This window comes from Penicillium manginii (assembly GCF_028828005.1).
Source record: "Penicillium manginii strain IBT 31320 chromosome Unknown utg000001l:1.0-3466041.0:1.0-3467806.0, whole genome shotgun sequence".
Taxonomy (NCBI): domain Eukaryota; kingdom Fungi; phylum Ascomycota; class Eurotiomycetes; order Eurotiales; family Aspergillaceae; genus Penicillium; species Penicillium manginii.
Genome location: NW_026643102.1, coordinates 714,692 through 731,046, shown reverse-complemented (window position 1 = coordinate 731,046; position 16,355 = coordinate 714,692). Strand labels below are relative to the sequence as shown.

General features: G+C 48.7%; 3 protein-coding genes across 3 annotated transcripts; 2 read left to right on the top strand and 1 right to left on the bottom strand.

Moving 5' to 3' along the window:
- Positions 1 to 791: 791 nt before the first annotated feature.
- Positions 792 to 3,095, top strand: N7533_000263 (fungal specific transcription factor domain-containing protein; the record flags this gene model as incomplete). The annotated part of the gene is made up of 5 exons (XM_057096913.1): positions 792 to 853; positions 1,104 to 1,935; positions 1,984 to 2,162; positions 2,212 to 2,775; positions 2,849 to 3,095. Coding segments are annotated over 5 exons (1,884 nt in total), but the record flags the coding sequence as incomplete, so codon positions are not given.
- Positions 3,096 to 4,514: 1,419 nt separating this feature from the next.
- N7533_000262 (zinc-binding alcohol dehydrogenase family protein) lies at positions 4,515 to 5,636 on the bottom strand (the record flags this gene model as incomplete). Its single annotated transcript, XM_057096912.1, has 2 exons — positions 4,515 to 5,449; positions 5,525 to 5,636. 2 exons carry the CDS (start codon positions 5,634 to 5,636, stop codon positions 4,515 to 4,517), a joined length of 1,047 nt encoding a protein of 348 aa, XP_056965405.1.
- A 1,643-nt stretch (positions 5,637 to 7,279) lies between these two features.
- On the top strand, positions 7,280 to 14,732 carry N7533_000261 (uncharacterized protein; the record flags this gene model as incomplete). The annotated part of the gene is made up of 7 exons (XM_057096911.1): positions 7,280 to 7,489; positions 7,551 to 7,695; positions 7,765 to 8,033; positions 8,094 to 8,456; positions 8,525 to 13,789; positions 13,849 to 14,518; positions 14,581 to 14,732. The coding sequence occupies 7 exons, from the start codon at positions 7,280 to 7,282 to the stop codon at positions 14,730 to 14,732; spliced, it is 7,074 nt and encodes a 2,357-aa protein (XP_056965404.1).
- Between the last annotated feature and the right edge of the window lie 1,623 nt (positions 14,733 to 16,355).

Sequence of the window (16,355 nt, the reverse complement as noted above, 5' to 3'; positions counted from 1 at the left end):
CCGGATTCCGCGCGAAAATCGGAACTTGTTAGGTATATTGCGTAGGAGCTTATTGATTCGCTATTAGCTAGTACTACTAATAGGATATATTGTGCACTTCAATTACATTATTTATGCACATAACAGTAATCAAAGTAGGCTTAGTCATCCCGATAAGTTCGTGCTTGGGATTCATCTCGCCAAACCTTGGAAGAATACTTTATGAACCTACGAATTCCCCCCTATTTGTCGGTCAAATCTTGTGACGCCCAGGTGGTCGTGAGGAACCCGGCGTTGCTCTCTACCGATACCAACGCTCTCGGATGGATGTCTTACCGTATCAATACACATCCGGCTTGGCTAAAAGAACCTCCGGGCATCCGAGACTCAACATGACTGGAGGATTGAATGGACCGATGACTATCTTAGTTAGATCCTGTAAAGTGAATGTCAGGGCTTGGTTCTGCTGTCCACTTGCCATTGCTCTATCTTTTAAGCGTTTAGTCCTAGGTCAAAATTCGAGCCTGTCATGCCATATTGCGGGGAAAGCAGTCCCTGACTCGATTTTCTCTGACTTTCCCGTTCTTTGTCGCCCATTCTTTTTGACTCTACTGGAAGGTATCCTGATATTCCCTTCCATCTCAAGATATCCCGGCGAGCCTCTCTCTCCAATCGCCATTTACTCGGTCTAGTTCTGAGATATCTGAGTTTTCCCTTGTGGGCTTGGGCCTTCGTCTCAATTAGCTATTGCCCATGGCGGGTCATGATCAAGGGTCCCTCACGACTGGAACTTTGACGAAACAGCTTCGAAAATGAGGATTGAGAACCCCCCGCGGCGCAACGGCCACGATGCCTACATTATCAGATCGTGTGGGTAAACGTGGCTGGACAAGAAAAGTGGGTATATTTGCAGAGCCCCATCGCGTTTATTAGCTAACCTTTTAAAGGCCTGCCTTGAGTGTCATCGCAGAAAGATAAAATGTGACATGACTACGAAGAACAGATGTACTTCCTGTGAAAGGCTCGATGTTCCCTGCTCGGTCAATGAATACCGTCGTCGTCGCAATAAAGAGAAGTTAGCATTCCATTGCATTTCTTGATGATCTCTTACAAACAAATATTAGGCGAAGCAAGATTGATGAACTTGAATCAAATATTGAGCGAATGGAAAATGTTTTTGAAAGGTTAGGTTTGATGCGACCGCTTAATGACCCGCCTGGAACGACCACGTCATTTGATCAGTCTCCTTATTCCTGGGACATGTCCGAAGTCCAAGCACAGGATAGATTGGATGCAATATGGGATACGATGAGCGATTCAGGATCGGATCATTCAAACCTTCCTACACATGATTCATCCATGCACGCGCCCACTAGCTTGCCTAATAGCAGGGCTACTTCAGTGGCGCAAATCGACTGCAATGTCTTTTTACAAAACTTGGCATGTCCAAGTATCCTTCCAAGCCTCACAAAGGACAAGAGTGTCAATAGAGAATCTGGCCATGGAGCGAGTCAGCACCATGTCATGGACAATTTAAGGAATCATGACCTACACAACTTCACCTTGATGTCTTCCCTTTCAGTCCCAGATCAAGATGAAACATTTGACGGGACATCTACCCCAAAGACATTCTATCCTCTCCCAGGTATTGCTGATACCATGGTACTCTTCCTCGAGTTCCTCGAAAATTTCAACTCGCTCTGTCCACTGTTTCAACCGGTTTTGCTACTATCTGTCTATGACGAGGACAACAGCATAAATCCCGACCAAGCAGATCTCTGGGCGTGCATAAATGTTGTTCTGGCATTGGCACATACTATGCGCTCAAGAGAGTCCGATATCGCGCAGTCGAACCATCAAATGAGTTGGATGTTCATGAAAAACGCTTTGCAAGTGGCGAGCAGTTTGTGTAATGGCCCTCCGACCCTCTGGGCGGCGCAAGCCCTTCTTGGAATGGTAAATGCTTCCCAACCCTCATATTGAGCAATCTAATGTTTGTTCCAGGCTCTCTTCCTACTTGGAACGTTGAATGACAAGCCATGCGACCTTTTTGTCACATCAGCACTTCGGATCACTCACGACCTTTTAAGATTGGATGACGATAAAGACACGCCCTCTGGCTGCGAAGATAATCTCCAACACTGCCGAATGGTCTTCTGGATCGCGTATTGCCTAGATCAAGAGTATGCATTCTCATAGAGGGCTGATAATATCTTTTTCTGACTATTCTAGTATTTCCTTGCGTTTTGGCACTTCTCTAGGACAGACCGACGAGTATATCGACATTGAGTTCTCACCAGGCCTATCATCGCATCTTTGTACCATACCATCCGATCAGGAACCAATTGACTTCGACGTTTTCAAATCTTATTGCGAGCTTTCGGTGATAAAAGGCCAGGTTTTTAAACTCCTATGCTCATCGAAAACCTCTGAACAGCCAACATGTGGTCTTGCCGACTCAGTGGCTGTGTTGGACGAAAGACTTCGAGGCTGGAAGGCGAGTGTACCTAAAACATTCCGTCCTGACGTTCACGATACGGTTTCGTTTCCCACATCAAATGCTTCCATCCTCCTTCTCAGTCTCCACTTCTCTTATTTCAACTGTTTGTTATCAGTTCATCGCGCGATCAATTCTCGCGGTTCGAGTATTTATATGGAGCTTGCTCAATCATACAGCTCCGGACTTTTATCCGAAGATATCGCTCACTTTTCTGGGATTCTTTGTCGGAATGCAGCCAGGGCATCGATCAAACTCATCAAATATATGCCCGGGCATACTAATCCATCTATGATCGGGTAGGTTGAATTCAAAACTCGCTTAGCCCATGTTTCTATGCCAATATGCCAACGACCTGACTAACTTTCATAGAATTCTTCTTCACTATCTCGTTGTGGCGACCGAGATGCTTTCGAAACAGTTAGTAATTAATCCACGAATGGCATCAGGAGAATGCGATATCCACATGATTCATCAAGTTGAACGCTTCTTATCATCGATAGTGCTCACGGCACCGAATGAAGGAATGCACCGAGTGGTTAAACATTGCGCTGAGCAACGTATGCTGGCCGAGTCTGCAGTTAGTTCTGTCGATACTCAAGTTGCAGTCCAACTTGAAGTAAGTTAGTGATGGTAGTCCCTAAGTAGTACTAGTCTAGCCCTGGAGTACCTACAGCCGGGTGCATCGACCTTCAACTTGAAGTTGGAACGTGCCTACCCTAGTAGGTTGGTGGAATAGAGCCCGGGGTTTTAATTCCAACGTTCCAAGCCCTGGAGGTTTTCAGCGCTCCAAGCTCTGCCAGTGGAGATTAAACTCCAACTTGAAGGCTCGAGGTTCTCAGTCTCCAAAAATATATAATGGTGCCCACACTTCCAAGATTCCACGTTTTTACGGTGATACCTAGATAGTTAACGTACCCAGGTTTTTCATGACCGAGCGGGCCACCTCATGAAATGCAGTAAATATAACAAATTACAATTTTGAATATCTGAACTAAAAGGTGATATCTTTTATTGTCATTTATAGTATAACTTTTACTTATGCTGGAGAATGATACAATCAGAGATTTTTTAATTCCAATAATACTTTTATAAAGTTACTACTAGTATGACTTGAAAAATCTTGAAGTTCAAGTTGAGCAATACTAGGTCATATTTAATTTATGGATCCTAGACGTCAAGATATGTCTCCGAGTCTTCTAAAAGATATTTTCAGTTCAAGTTCCAAGGTTTGAGATTAAAAATTCTGCAGATTGGCTACAAATATTGTTCATAGTATCTTATCTTAGTTTAGTCTCATACCTAGGTAGATAGAAAAGGTTGTTAAGATAAAGAGTTGGAATTTACCCTATTTATTATGTGTTTTTGGGGTGGCACGCTAGCCTGAGCGGCCCGCTCTGTTGTGAAACACGTTACTAGTTAGCTACTGAGGCCTAAGGGCTCAGGCCTCATGTTTCTGAATCAGCTGGTGCCCACCGTGTGCCTGCCATGTAGATAACTTCTCTCCATAGCATCTTCATGTCACCAACATCTTCAGTCTCTCTGCGAGTATCCCTATCCTGTGCCTCCAGTACTAGCTACTAGTTAACCAGTTACTAGGTACCTACTACTAGCAGTACCAATGAATCCAAGTTGGATTTTCATGGTTAAGTTATTACCTACTAGTACTAGGTACTTCCCCGGCGGCTTACGACCGTAGACTCGGGCCTGCGAGGGTTTTCCGCTACGACACCTGGGCAATAATGAGCCCTGGGTCTAGACCTGGAGATTCCGACTCCGAGTCATCCACTACTGCTACCGTACATGAAATTCCTACTTGATGGTTTCAAGGTTGTGTGGTACTAGTATGTAAGCATGTATGGAATAGGATATTTACGATCCCAGGCCGGGGCTGCGACAATCGCGGCCGCATTTCTTATTCGTCGTCAGTTCATGATATAATATATTGATAATACTAATTATGGATCGAGCGTCACTCTAATCAAAGATTGTGACACAGGCCTTGAACGACTCGAAAATAATGCTATTTTCCCACTGATCAAGAAGACTCAACTTGGTAGACCAGTTTGCTAGCTCGGATCTTGCCTTCTCGCAGCAGTTGAAGCCCGGCCAAGGCCCCTTCCAAGCCGCCGGGCTTGACCTGATATGGGTGGGGCTGGATCCTGCGATCCTCAAGGAGTCTCTGCACAATGTTCCACCACTTAATTCCAAATTCAGGGTTACTGCTATCGGGCGTGATTTCCTGCGCACTCATGCGGTAGGGGTCACCCAAGACATCATATGCCATTGAGACATGGGAATCAACATCATCTCGAGAAGATTTGACATCAAGAAGAGCGTTGTATGACCCTCCTGCAGATGAGATAGCAGCACTGCAAATTGCTGCCGACTGGGGCGTGGAGATTGTGTCTAGAACAAATTCAAGAGCGTCATCGGTATCCTCCTTGATCTGCTCGCCAACTTGTGGATCATGGTAATCAAAGACCGCGTGTGCGCCGAGTTCGAACATCAAACTGCGGTTTGCTTCGGAGCATGTCGTGACCACTCGAAGCCCGGATAACCTGGCTAGCTGGATTGCAAGAGTGCCGGTGGCGGTTGCGCCTCCATAGATGAGGATATTCATTTCATCCTCCTCGCTTTCCTCGCCCGGGTAGGGCAACTCCATGCTTTGGTAAAGATTTTGACCGACAGTTGTCAGACCAACACCGAATGTAGCCGCAGCCTCGAAGCTCATGCTATCGGGTATGCGGATTTGAAGGTCTCCCTTGGCAATTAAATATTGAGCAAATGCACCACCATTGGGACGAACTGCATTGCTGCCATGCACAAACCCTGCCACTCGGTCGCCTCTTTTGAATGGCTTCTTAACTTGGGAACCGACTGATTCAACCACGCCAGCGTAGTCACAGCCCACGGTAGCTCCATTGCAGGAAACATAATCGATGTGACGCCAATCCGTGGGGTTCAGAGCCACTAGGCCATATCTTAGTCAATTAGTCCGCACATGACGTAAGGGACAAGAGAGTTGAATGTGACAACTCGACATACCTGCTTTAGTTTTGACAAGAATATAGTCTTCCGGCAGCTCAGGAATAGCGACGTCCTGACAAAGAGCAGCCCGACCTGGCTCTTGGACAACGATTGCACTCTGGGTAGTCATTTTCGAAATGGCGACGTGATGTGGGGAAGGAAAGACGGTCAAGGAAGGACAGGAAATCGTAACTCGGAAGCTCCCCGCCGAGGTAAGTTTTGTCGATAGCAAATTCCAGCTGGGGAAAGCTGCGATTTGGTTCGAGAATGGCTGTGAGGTGAGTTGGACATTTTAGCGTCATGAAATCCTGCTAAATGCCTGGTGGAGGCAGAAAGTTCCATTAAGGAGCTTATACGTCAAATCACAAGAAACTATCAAATACTATTTACCTAGCGTAAGCTCTGACTCCAGTTAGACTGTGGGAGTGGAGAAAAAGGGGTGGACATCGGGGATGTGGGGGCGAGGGGCAGCCCCTGAGCTCGCATCGTGAGGAATAAAAAGCACACTGCGGATAGACATTCGTAGTCTCAGGATCCAGAAACCCCAAATAAACAGGGAATGTGGCTTCAATGCTCATCTGCGGAAGGATCACAATTTAGCGATGGGAAAAGCTGATAGTACGTACTAGTGTCAAATGGACGAGATGTATTTCCGAAGGAACAAGCTGTTTCAGTGAGTGATATTAATTTCACCCATTTACGATGGAGTCTTGTCTTGCCGCCACCTTGTGCAGGCCAGAAATTGTTGAACCGGGGGGGGCCGGAGGGAAGAGGCAAGCGAGGCCAGGGTACTTTTCTCCACTGCGGGAACGCAAGTTCGGGATCTTCTCACCCACGATCACATCTCGCGGATGTTTGGCGCGCGTGGACTGCCAAGACGGTCGAGTGGACTTTAGGTTAACAATTGCGCATAAGCCCTCCTGCGGGCCGGTGGAGTATGCACCGAAGATCGTTTCCTGCATGTGTAATGAAGACGCTGTAATACAAAAACAAAGTCCGGTATTGAGGTTTCACCCTGTCTTCGCGAGATCCCCCCTCCAAAAGGTAAGCACAAATGCATGGGAGATAAAAATGCGTGTGGGTCACGATGCAGACAGCTGTTGGGGTGGCACGCGAAAGTGCATCTCATGTATGCTCGTGATATCAAATTGCCCCTCACTTCTCGCGTTTTGAAGATGTTGGCGGGAATGACGATCTGGTTCGTGGATCTCGGGCTCCGCTCAAAGGAACTTCTTCCATGATCTGCTATGGGGGGCGGCCTCAGCTACACATTCCGTGAATCAAGGTTGTGTACTTTGTACTCCGTAGTAAACTCTTCCTCAGATCTGTCTAATGAAGGATGCATGCACGTTCTTCTCCAAGAGGTTAGAACTTCTGCCAAATTAGGGGTCAGTAGATGGTCGATCGGCAAGGGCAATTATTTTTTTAATATTACACTACCAGAGCTAGACGGCCCTCTACAGGAGATGTAGCGTGAACCTACCGGATATCTAGCCCATTTCACTCATCTTCGGTGCTCCACCAGGCTTTCCCAAGACGATGGATGGCCAGTGAACGACGCGTGTGATAGCCAGGCTTCTCATACCTTGACACCGAGCTTACAAGATCCACATCTCCATGTTATTAGTCTGCCAGGGCGATGGGGACTTCCCGATCCCGGAAGTCACTCGCCGAGTATAATTAATACCCCACAGCAGCCCGTCTCTTGGACCTTTTCTTTTGACCTTTGCAAAGCAACTTATTCTCAACCCCTTTAATAATAATAATTCCAAGATGCCTGGAATACCGACCGCGAAGGTCACTGACCCAGAGATGGAGGCAATCGCGGTGATTGGAATCGGGTGTCGATTTTCAGGAGGTGCAACGTCAGTGGAGGAATTCTGGCAGATGTTATGCGAGGGGCGAACTGGACACGGAAAGATTCCCTCCAGTCGTTACGAAGCCTCCGCCTTTCATCACCCGACACATGAACGAAAAGGAGCGGTACGAAGTTCCCAATTGACACGTGCATTTATTTCATTGGACTGACGCGCTCGACAATCAGATTAATCATGATAGTGGTTTCTTCTTGCAAGAAGACCCGGCGCGCTTTGACGCGCCGTTCTTCTCGATCACCGCTAAGGAGGCGGCGGGAATGGACCCTGCACAGCGACTTTTGCTCGAGGTAGCCTATGAAGCCTTTGAAAATGGTGAGTCCACCTGGGCATGAGATTCAATCAAGAGGAAAAATTGCATTTTCAGCTAATCAAAAACCACAGGCGGAATTCCCATTGACACACTTCCTGGGAGTGATACGGCTGTATATTCCGGCTCAATGACCAATGATTATGAATTATTGTCAACCAGGGACATTTATGATATGCCCCATAACTCAGCCACTGGAAATGGCAGAACTATGTTGGCCAACCGGTTATCATGGTTCTTTGATCTGCAAGGCCCGAGTATTATGATGGATACCGCCTGTTCATCAAGTCTTACTGCAGTTCACCTTGCAACACAGGCCTTGCGCTCTGGCGAGTGCGGAATGGTAGGTCCCAACATATCAGCTGTATCATTGTTTAACGTGTACTAAATATCGTGATTACAGGCCCTTGTGACAGGAGCTAGTCTCATTTTACACCCTAATTTTACACAAAGGCTTTCATATATGCACATGATGAGCCCTGATGGCCTAAGCCACTCATTTGACGAGTCCGCAAATGGATATGGTCGAGGAGAAGGTTTTGGTGCTGTGCTTTTGAAGCCTCTGTCGGCAGCAATGGCCGATGGCGACAACATTCGAGCCATCATTCGAGGCACTGGAATTAATCAGGACGGTCGCACCCCTGGAATTACATTGCCAAGTCCAACATCTCAAGCGAACTTGATTCGGTCTACCTATGAACGGCATGGCCTTTCAATGCGGGATACAGCTTATTTTGAAGCGCATGGAACTGGTACTCCTGTCGGTGTGAGTGGGAACAGATTTTTGAAACCACAAACAAATGCAGAATGCGATCTGCTAACACAAATCAACAGGATCCGATTGAACTATCTGCTGTTGGAATGACCCTTGGCCAGGCTCGAACTCCGACCGATGAGCCGATATACGTGGGCTCCGTGAAGACCAATCTTGGCCATACTGAAGGTGCCGCTGGTGTCGCCAGTTTAATTAAGGTCATTCTATGCCTGGAGAAGGGTACGCTGGTACCGAATGCCGGTTTCAAAAACATCAACCCCAAAATCCGCCTAGATGAATGGAGATTACGCCTTAGTGACAAAACGATGCCTTGGCCCGATCATCTGCCGCAACGGGCAAGTATTAACTCATTCGGATTTGGTGGCTCAAACGCCCATCTTATCTTGGAAAGCACCAAGGAGTTCTTCAAGGGAGACGGTGAGGACAAAGACCCCCTTCCTCGTATCGTGGTGTTCTCGACCTTTGATCAATCTGGTATCGAGCGACTTGGCGAAAACTGGAGCAAATATCTTCTACGTCAACAAAAGTCCGAGCAAGACATGCCGTTAAAAGACCTCGCTCATACTATGTTGACACGCCGTTCGCAATTGGGCTTCCGCAGCTTTGCCGTCGCCAACTCCCTCGATCAGCTGCAGATCAGCCTTGAGAAAGGATTGCCAAAATTTGCCCGCGCGAGCCGTAAAGCCCAAACTAAACTTGCCTGGGTTTTTACCGGCCAGGGTGGCCAGTGGCCTGGTATGGGTAAAGAACTGTTGAGGGTCCCGGTTTTTAAGCAGAGCATAGCTCGGTCACAAGAAATTCTCACATCAATGGGCTGTCCTTTCGACATCGTCCAAGAAATTCGTTTGGATGGAAAGGACAGTCAGATGAACCGGCCTGATCGCAGTCAACCCATTACATGTGCGCTGCAGATTGGATTGGTCGATCTCTTGACGAGCTGGTCCGTTCGACCTCAGGCTGTGGTTGGTCACTCCAGCGGCGAGATCGCTGGTGCATATGCAGCTGGCTATCTTTCCCACGAGGACGCCATGCGGGTGGCCTGGTTCCGTGGCTTCTTCTCGCAGCAGGCTGCCGAGAGTGATCGACGCGGCGGTATGCTGGCAGCTGGACTCTCAGCAGAAGGCGCTAAGAAGTATCTCGACGAGCTGCCTCCTCGCTCAGTTGTCGTTGCTTGTGTCAACAGTCCCGTCAGCGTAACACTCTCTGGTGATGTGGACCAGATTGACAAGCTTGAGGCCAAGATCCAAGCAGATGGTGTTTTTGCTCGCAAGCTCCGAATCGACACCGCCTATCACTCACCTCACATGGAGGATCTGATTGAGGTGGTCGGAAATGCAATTGCCTGTATCGAGCCAGAAGATCGATTCAATGGATCGATTCCCATGCTCTCGTCTGTCACGAAAGAGCGTGTTTACCCTGCAGAGTTGGGTGGGCCATACTGGGTAAGAAACATGATCAGCTCAGTTGAGTTCACTGCTGCCGTGACGGAGCTCTCAAAGTTGAGCGAGTCTATCAAGGGTCGTCGACGCCCGGTCCCGATCAAATGGACAGCTTTGCTGGAAATTGGTCCACACTCTGTCATGAAGGGACCTGTTTCTCAAATTCTGCAAGCTGTCAGTCCAAGCATGGCATCGCTGCCATACCATTCACTGGTATCACGCAACCAGAACTCTCTGCAGACTTCGTTTGAAGTTGCTGGTATTCTATGGAGTACAGGACATACACTAGACCTCGCCGCAGTGAATAGCTGTGTCGACTCCACCCCTCCGGCAATGGTCTCTGATCTACCCTCCTATCCCTGGAATCACCAGACGTCATTTTGGCACGAGCCTCTCGAGACTGCCCAACTAAGACAGCGCAAGCACCCGCGCCACGATATCCTGGGAGCTCCTCTTGACTACCAAAATGCCCTCGAGCCTCGATGGAGAAATTTCCTTCGCCTCTCGGAGAACCCATGGATGTCTGACCATATTGTGGCTGGGTCTATCATGTTCCCGGCCGCTGGAATGCTTGTAATGGTCACAGAGGCCGCAAGACAAATGGCGGAGAACCAAGCCAACATCAAAGGAATTGAGTTCCAAGATGTTCACTTTATGCGTGGTGTGGTGATTCCAGATGATGATAGAGGTCTCGAAACTGTTCTCCAAGTCTCGCCCCACTCAGGAATGCCAGGCTGGTATGAATTTGGAATTTTCTCCCTGCCATCGGGTGGTGGTTGGATCCAACATTCAAAGGGCGCCTTTGCGACGCGATATGAAAATCGTGACAGTATCCAATGTGCTGACAACTGGGCTGCTGCCGTTGCTCGCATCAAAGATACCCAGAATGTCGCTCAAGCGGGCGACATGAGCCAGGCATATCAATGGCTCTCGCAGACTGGAGGTCTCACAGTTGGACCTGCTTTCCAAGCTATGACCGATGTTTCATTCTGCGAATCCGCACCTCGTATTTGGGTATCCGGTTCGGTGACAGATACAAAGTCAGGCATGCCCTCTGAGAAAGAATCTGCAAGTTTCATTCACCCCACCACTCTTGATTCTCTCTTCCAGAGTGCCCTCCTATCATGCTCCGAATCCCTCTCGAATAACAACGCCAACATCCCCGTCGGAGTGGACCATGTCTATATCTCTGTAGGATTCCAACCTCAAGCCGGTGAGAAATTTGTGATCCACACGGAAAGTCAGTATAAGGATGGCAAGTCGCGATCGCAGTGTATTGCGTCAGATATTTCTTTGTCGCAGCCTTGGGTTACCTTCGAAGGTGTTCGTCTTGGACGACTTCCTTTCAACCCCAACTCTCAAAAGCAGCAGGATCTCAACTCAGAGAGCCGCTACTCGTCCATCGTTTGGGAAGAGCATCTCGAATCCCCACACGCCACTGCCTCAGCGGACGCAGAGAATAAGAAGGGAACATCCGTCGAAAATGGTCTGCTGCAGCCAAGTGACTGGATGAAGCGCTTGTGTCATACCAATGGAGACGCTAGAGCACTGATTGCCACTTCCACCGCATCTAGTCCTTGGATTCAAGCTTTCCAAGCTCTCGCCCCGGGCCGAGGATTTAGACCTTGCTGGAGTAAAGCGACCATCGCCCTGTGCGGCGGTGATGATGAGCTGAAGGACAAAATCTCTGGGGAGAATGTTGGAACTCAAGTCATCTCTCTCTCGGCTATTAACGATCTTCCAACATCGTTCTCCGAGGCGGCTTATGACTTGATTGTTCTTGATGAGCCAAGCATCTGGGGCAGCAAAACCATGAATGCTGTTGTGTCCTCTTTGCCCACAATTCTGGACCAAGGTGGCTTTGCAGCAATCAGGGTCTCTGACAAGAACTTCGATCTTGCCATCGAGACTCTTCAACGCTTTGTCAGCCTTGAAATTTACGACTTGACTGCAGACCGTGGCTTTATCATAGCTCGCAAGACACCGGAGGCCTGGACCACTGACCCTGAGATATTTGTTCTGGGTGGAAAGGAAATGTCAAAATCGCAGCCCATCTTCGATTCTCTCGCTAAGGTCTTCACCACTCGTGGCGCTCGACTGGTACGAATTGGATTAGATGAAGCTGCCTCTCTAGCAGGCAAAACCGTCATTTCGTTGCTTGATCTAGAAAGCTCCTGGGTTTCTGACTGGAAAGAAAGTGATCTGCAGAGCCTCCAGGGCCTTATTAAAGCCCAGAACCTTCTATGGGTCTCACCCTTCTGGGGCCAAGGACCTATAGAGAATGCTGGAAACGGTGCTATGAGCGGTCTTTTGCGAACACTGCGCAATGAACACTGGAACACCACTATTCCCCAGCTCCTCGTCGATGAGCATGATTTGAAGAAGAGCACCTGCCTAGCCTCCACAGTCCTCCATGTTCTGCAACTGACCACTCAAAAGTCCACTCGCCGATCGGACTTGGAATTCAGACTTTCTAACGGCAAGCTACTTATTCCACGAGTTATCGAAACACCCGCTGTGGACGAGGCGATGCAGACCTTGATGCATGGCCCTAGGCCAGTTCCCTCTGAGCTCGCGCTTGATCCCAGACATCTCCAATTGAAATACCAAGATGCGGATACCTTCCATTGGGAGGAGCAGCCAGATTTCTCTGCGGAGCTTTCTCAGGACCAAGCTGAAATCAAGGTTGAGATGGCTTCGTTGTCCAACTTGAATGGTGAATCTGGGAAGACCCCAGATACTGGCCTGCCAATGTTCGAGATAATCGGCAAAGTCACTCGCATTGGCTCCAGCGTGCGGGATCTTGATGTCGGCGACAAAGTGTTGACCTTGGCTTCGCAAGGATCGCCACTTGCGACAACAATGCGCCTGCCTGAAAGTGAGACCGTTAGGATCCACGCCAATATGAGCCCGGAAAAGGTCATTTCGACCCCAATCGCATATCTAAACGCGCACCAAATAATCACCAAGGTCGGGCGTCTCGGATCGAACGATTCCATCTTGCTTGTCGGCCCCATCAGCCAAACTCTGCGATCAATGATTGACTACTCCCTTGCCTTGGATATGCAAGTCATCGTTGCTACCGACTCCCAGGACACAATCGATATTCTGGCTTCGCGCTACCCGACTCTCAAAGACCGTGTTCTTAGCGTTCACAGCAGTCTAGAGACCAGTGTTAGCAGACTAACCAACGGAAGTGGAGTCGATGCCAGTGTGTGCTTCATGGGTGGCTATCCTGGCCGAGTTGCAGCAAGATGCCTTGTTTCTGGTGGGCAATACATCAACTTGTCCAGCGATATGAAGCTCAGCGCGCTGCCAGAAAGTTTTATCGAGAGTGGCTGTACCTTTTCTTCGCCCCAGCTACAAAAGATCTTCTCGGAGAAGCCTGGAAACCTCCATTCCTCCCTTCGTCATGTCATCGACTTCATGAAGAAGCATCGACTGCTGGATAGAGTTGAGCCCTACAATTCGTTCCCTGTATCCGATCTCCAGAATTCTCTCAAGCACTGCCAAGTTAACCACACTCGTGCTATACTTGATCTGCAGGCACCTGGAAAGGTTCCAATCGTCCTCCCACTGCCCGATCTTACCAGATTACCTGCTCAAAACACCTATATTCTGGCCGGTGGTCTGGGTAATCTAGGATTAGCTTTTGCTGAGACTCTAGTTGAATCTGGGGCTCGGCACCTGGTATTTCTCGGACGATCCGGCGTCGCGCAACGCGGCCAACAACTATCCCTCGATCTACTCCGTAATCAGGGCTGCCGTGTCGACATAGTGAAATGTGATATTTCTAGAGCCGAAGATATCGAGCATCTCGTCTTCAAAATTCGCAGCATGAAGTGGAATGTGGCAGGTGTTATACAATGCACAACAGTTCTCAAGGTAAGATTTATCTATTATATCCAGCTTCTACGATTAGCTAGCTGACATCTACTTCCCAGGATGCGATGTTTGAGAACATGACTTTTGATGACTGGAAAAAGTCCACTGACCCAAAGATCCGTGGCACTCTAAATTTACATAATCTCTTCTCCGAGGATGATTTGTCCTTCTTTGTCGGTTTGTCCTCTGTGGCAAGTGTCATTGGTAATATGGGTCAGACTAATTACTCTGCTGGAAACGGGTTCATTGACGGTCTCATGGAGTGGCGTCGTGCCAACGGGCTTTCTGGCGTATCCATCAACATCGGTCTTGTTCCAGATGCCAGTGGTCTCAGTGATGTTGCTGAAGATCAGGAACAACGTCGCCGCCGATACAAGCACCTGGAAGGAACTGAGATCATGACTCAAGAGCTCCAGACCTTGCTCAAGGTCGTGATTAACAGCAAGATTCCACTGCCATCTCAGATTGTTGCTGGTATGACTGATAATCTGTCTCGCAAGACTCCTCCGGCAGACTGGCTCTTTGATCGTAAATTCGATCACCGCCTGTCTCTTGCCGTGGAGGAGGAGGACGAGTCCGCCGTTACTACTGCTAGCCTGCTAAAACAGGCTGATACTCCCGAGACCGCCACTCAGATTGTCACAGACGTCTTGAGTGAATACCTGGCAAACGAAATGGCTACAACTGCCGATGCTATCGATATGGACCTGCCGTTATCCGCATTGGGAGGTAAGATATTCGCTCTTGGTTCGATCGTTTCTATGGGTTATAATGCTGACAATTGTCTCTAGTTGATTCTCTCAAAGCCACCGCGGTTCAAAATTGGGTCTCCCGCGAGTTGGGCGCCGAGCTGACTTCTTTCGAGTTCCTTGGTTCCCAACCCACCAAGGCCCTAGCGAAGAAGATCGCTGCTGCTAGCTCTTTCGTACCAGCTTCAAGCTAGGTATGCATGAATCAGAATTCGGGCATGGCGTTATTTTGAGGTTGTCGGTCTTGTTCGGGGTAAGCGATGTTGGGATGTGGAGACCACTGCATACCCTCTGTCACTTTGACTCGGCTGAATATTTTTGTTGCGTGCGCTCTATAGACATATACCGGTGTTTATTCAAGGTTGTTTCATATTTTTCTCTTTTAATTTAAGAGTATCGTGTACAGTCATAACAATTTATCCCGTTCGACTAATCTTCTGTAACACCACGAGGCATGGTGAATTCCTTACAGTAGGGGAACTCTAGAGTGTATTTTACTTACAATACCGTGTCTCGAAATGTTTCGATACTTTCAACAAGGTATAGTCGCGAATACAAGAAGCTCCACTTAATCGAGCGCCTATCGCCAGCCAACACGGTGGCGCCGGTGGGTCTCGGACACCACCCGTCCCTTCCCCTGTCTCCCAGGTCCTTGTCCCCTCACTTATGTGTATGAAGGATTTGGGATCATTTCCCTTAGCTGCATGGCTAGCTGGAGTGATGCAGTAACTTGAAATCCTTCGCACGAGGCACTAAGCGGCAGTCATGTGCTGGGAGGAAGTGCTGTCACGGAAAGATCTCCTTTTGCCCATGGATCCACCCCATCAAGGGGGTTTGCGTTGCAGGCGGGTCCCCGCAGCTTGCAGAGAAAGGTTTCTGCGCCGTGAAGATGGGACCAAGATCGACGAGACTTCGATCTAGGCGATCAGATCAACATGGTGACAAAACTTTTTGTGCCGAGGTGACAGTCCGCTGCGGAGCAAGCTAGCATTGGCCAAGTCTCATCAGAATCCCTCGACTCCAAATCGGTAAAGAGATGAGATGCGGTACTCCGTACGGAGTACGACATGCGTCCCACGTTTCGTACTTTGGTCCCCTGTAAACATCGCATGAGCATATGGAAGTAACACCAGCGGCTTTTCAGAGCAGCCGGACTCCGCATGCATGCATGGCAGAAACGTGAGAGCTTGAAGCAAGGCTTTTTTGCCAATCTGAATCGGGAATGTGAGGATGCTTTAAGCGACCTATCGGGCCTTGTTGATTCTCCGTTTGAACTAGTGGGTTTTCCGACTATTCCCGCTAACTATCGACTCTTTTCTTCTCTTTTCTTCGAGTCTTCACCGCTACTATAACCTAATCGGCCATAAGCAAGACCATGAGTTCATGTACGTATGTGGGTTATGCTACGGAGTACACTAACCATCAGCAAGACATTCATGTTTTCTTTTGACCCAGCTTGTCCCACCGCGGGGCGGCCGAAGCTCTCCGAACGTGGATTCACTCCCACAGAACCCTAAAGAGAGCTTGGGTGACCTAAGTGGACAGTCCAAGTGGCCCTGATTTCCACATGAGGGACCCGCTACGCAGTGACGATCTCCGGCTGGACCTTGGTCGAATGTCCCGGGGCAATGGTGTCGGGGTTTGGATCAGCAAGGTGCTTCATTGGCGCTGCTCCAATCTGTATTGGAAATCATCTGCCTGTGGTGATGCATATCACTACCACAATGGTGCTGCCACCATCTTTCAGATCCCCACTCGCAATGGGTAAACCGGGAACTATGGGGCATTCGTGAGTGACTTTCCATGAAATCCCTTTT